This window comes from Lactuca serriola, chromosome 3, assembly GCF_051521515.1.
Source record: "Lactuca serriola cultivar US96UC23 chromosome 3, Lser_US96UC23_V15, whole genome shotgun sequence".
NCBI lineage: Eukaryota > Viridiplantae > Streptophyta > Magnoliopsida > Asterales > Asteraceae > Lactuca > Lactuca serriola.
The window spans coordinates 110,618,259-110,621,588 of record NC_136410.1 but is presented as its reverse complement, the minus strand read 5'-3'; the positions used below and the strand labels follow the sequence as shown (position 1 = coordinate 110,621,588).

General features: G+C 33.1%; 1 protein-coding gene across 1 annotated transcript; it reads right to left on the bottom strand.

Moving 5' to 3' along the window:
* Positions 1-455: 455 nt before the first annotated feature.
* LOC145093033 (AAA-ATPase At3g50940-like) lies at positions 456-3,102 on the bottom strand. The gene is made up of 3 exons (XM_079031071.1): positions 2,819-3,102; positions 1,969-2,728; positions 456-992 (listed from the first exon to the last, which is right to left on the bottom strand). Exons 1-3 carry the CDS (start codon positions 3,100-3,102, stop codon positions 561-563), a joined length of 1,476 nt encoding a protein of 491 aa, XP_078887197.1. The 3' UTR covers positions 456-560.
* Between the last annotated feature and the right edge of the window lie 228 nt (positions 3,103-3,330).

Sequence of the window (3,330 nt, the reverse complement as noted above, 5' to 3'; positions counted from 1 at the left end):
AAAAAATAGTTTTAAATGTATGATTTTATAATACACAAGCGAGGGGTGTTACGAATGTGGCCAAGATGTGGTCACGCTATGTTGCGTGATGTTTACCCGATAGCCATACACTTAGCACAACATCCGCATATTGATTTATCGTAATTTGTCATTTTCTGTTGTTTTGTGTGCTTGCTAGCTGATAATTTAACGTTTCGAAAAATATTATTATTAACAAAATACATTATTATAATTACAAATATAATAAATTTATTGATAATGGCAATTTGTAAATAAAACTTTTACAAATTTCATGACGTATATTAATATTATTAGTAACAAAATGTAAGTATGTTGTTATAATTAAAAACATTTATATACATTGTTCTTATTTCTAAATAAATATATACTTTGCAATTATATGTAGAAAATAAAGTACATTTTGTGAATTTCTGATATCAGATTGTGCATGCCGCTAAAAATATAAATATATTGTTATTATACATAAATCAATATAAAAATATCTCAATTCCATGGTAAATCAAACATAATTGTTAAAATTATCCACCCTAGTTCTTCACTCATGAAATAACTTTTGCCTTTTTTGGCTCACGAACTTCACCTTCTCCATAATGCACTCCATCTTTCGTTATTTCATCTTCTGTCTTCTTACGTTTCAAAAAATTTACAAGCCCTTCTAATACAACCTCCGAATTATCAGACTTCATGAGTTCCTCGGCTACCTCAGCTGGTGTAACTTTGGTGTCATTAATCAACTCTTTAATTTCCCTAAATCTCCAATGGTGATCATGAATGTTTAGATAGTTAGCAGCTAGTGTCTTAAACCCTTCAGTCGTTAAGTATGACATGTGAATGTGCACATCCATCCTTCCTGGTCGTAGCAATGCTGGATCGAGTCTTTCTTTGTGGTTTGTTGTAAAGATTATGATACGTTCATCACCACAACATGACCATAACCCATCTATGAAGTTTAAAAGCCCCGATAAAGAGAACTACAAAAATAATGAGATGTAAAACAAAATTACTCGTATGTGCTATGAAAAATGTTTTAAGATATCATATATATTCCTATTATGAAATGATTTTTTTTAGTACTGCAAAAAAATCCATGATTTTGAAAATTCAAATACATGAGATCAGTTTAATTAGCTAAAGTTAAATCTTGGTGGTGTGGGGGAAGGGGTGTAATTAATAAATCGTTATTATTTTTTGAATCAATTATATAAAAAGTAATAAAAAATCAGATACTTAGGGACGTGGGAACGTGTTATAAAGTAATTTATAAAAATTCATGAAACTGATAATTATTTTGAAAATAATTATTTTGAAAGTTCCAATATTTTGGGACAATTTAAGGTTTAATTTCATCATTATTTTTTAACAGAAAAGAAAAGTCTGGATTATATAATTTTATACAATATAAAAAATGACTGTTTCATTAATTTGTGTAATATATAAAATAATCAGGATTTTTCTGTCTAAAAAATAAAAGTTGAAATTAAACCGTAAACTGTCTCAAAATATTAGAATTTTATCCGAGATTTCTCTCTTCTACTAAAAATAACATATAGATAAGAATGCAAGGGTAGAAATTTTACGAAAAAATTGTATATTATGTTTATTTCATTTTGGCATGGTTCAATAGAAAATAAAAGTTGATCATATATTTTTATATTTTTATAATCATATAATTTTAATATATAGTAATTATTTGAAGTGTAAATCCAAGACAAAAAGGCCAAAAGAAAAAATAAAATAAAATAAAAAGAAATGATACTATAATAATTGCATGTTGTCCAAATAAAGCAAAGGTTTTATCATTTATGAATATTCAGTCTAAATACACACCTTTTAATACACAAAAAGAAAGTTAAACCAATCAAATGCATGAATCACTTGGCAATCAAACTCAGAGTAGCAAAATAAACAAATAAAAATGAATATGAAATTAATTAAAGAAAAACAAACCTGGGAATCACGAACAGGTTTAACATCGGGAAGTTTAGAGAACATGGGCATGGCTCCCTTCCGATCAGGCAACTGTATGCTACAATCAATATCTTCAATCACAAGTATCGATCGATTCGAAGTTCTCAACATCAATTTCTTCAAACTCGAATCACTCCCAACATTCATCAACTGTAAATCATAAATATCAAACTTCAGATAATTCGCCATGGCAGCAATCAAGCTCGATTTCCCCGTCCCCGGCGGACCATACAGTAAATACCCTCTCTTCCACGCCTTCCCAACTCTCCTGTAAAAATCCCTCCTTTTCAAAAACAAATCCAAATCATCAATGATCGCCTTTTTCATCTTCGGATCCATCGCCAATGTGTCAAACGTTGATGGGTGGTCAAGATTCACCGATTCCTTGAATCCGCCGGGTCCGCCGCCGTATGATTGGAGGTTATGGAGCTTCACGACTTTCTTCTCGTTCTCAAGTTCTTGAGATTTTTTAATTATCAATGGCAAGTAAGAAGTTATTATAGTCTCTTTGTATTTTTTGTCAAATTTCAACTCGATGTATTTCCTCTCGAGTGAAAAGCTACCACCGGAGCTATTCTTTCCGCCACCGTAACCAGAGTCATCCCCGCCGCCGCCGCTTGGCTGTGGCTGGTGACGAACGTATTTCCATGTAAGCATGATCCCTTCAAACGAATCCACTACTTCCTCAGAATCTGCAAACTTGATATTGATGTGGTTTTCTTTCACAGATTTCGTAATCCTATGATCATTGAAAACATAAGATTCCGGGTAGGTTTCAGATCAAAATCCAGAAACAAGAAATTAGTAGTACTCGGGATTCGGGAATCACCTGAGTCGTTCAGAATCGGGGTTGATTCTGGAACAGAGAAAGGCTTCGGCAGCTTCAAACATGTGGTTCATGGACATGCCGTCTTTCTCCTCGAAGACGAGAGTGAGTTTGGAGGATTTGGGTTTCCAGTAGAAACGGACGGCGTCGACGACGTATCGCCGGAGTTGTCTAGGGAAGAGCTGGTCAAACATTGTACGGAAGAGCATGATTGATGTTGACATTGAGGCGTACGCCGACAGAAGCGACGACGGAGTGGGCATCTCCGGAAAACTTCGAGACGCCATTTTTGTCTGGTTTCGTAAAACAGAGGAATGTGTGTGTGTGTGTTTTCTTTTTGAAAAGGGTAAGATCTTGTTATATCTACGATGTTTTTTGTTTTACATCCGATATTTAATAGTATTGCTTATCTGCTTTAACTTTGTAAATGAACTAAAAAGTATGGTCGTTGCAATAAGTCAATAAGGCGAATACTTAAATGAGTTAATGCCTTAACAAGGTAAACAACTATTATG

Coding starts and splice junctions, on each gene's coding strand:
- LOC145093033 (XM_079031071.1), bottom strand. CDS start 3,102: ATGGCGTCTCGAAGTTTTCCGGAGATGCCCACTCCGTCGTCGCTTCTG. Junction 2,729..2,818: donor CCCGATTCTGAACGACTCAG/GTGATTCCCGAA, acceptor CAATGATCATAG/GATTACGAAATCTGTGAAAG. Junction 993..1,968: donor AACCTGTTCGTGATTCCCAG/GTTTGTTTTTCT, acceptor TTATTTTTGTAG/TTCTCTTTATCGGGGCTTTT.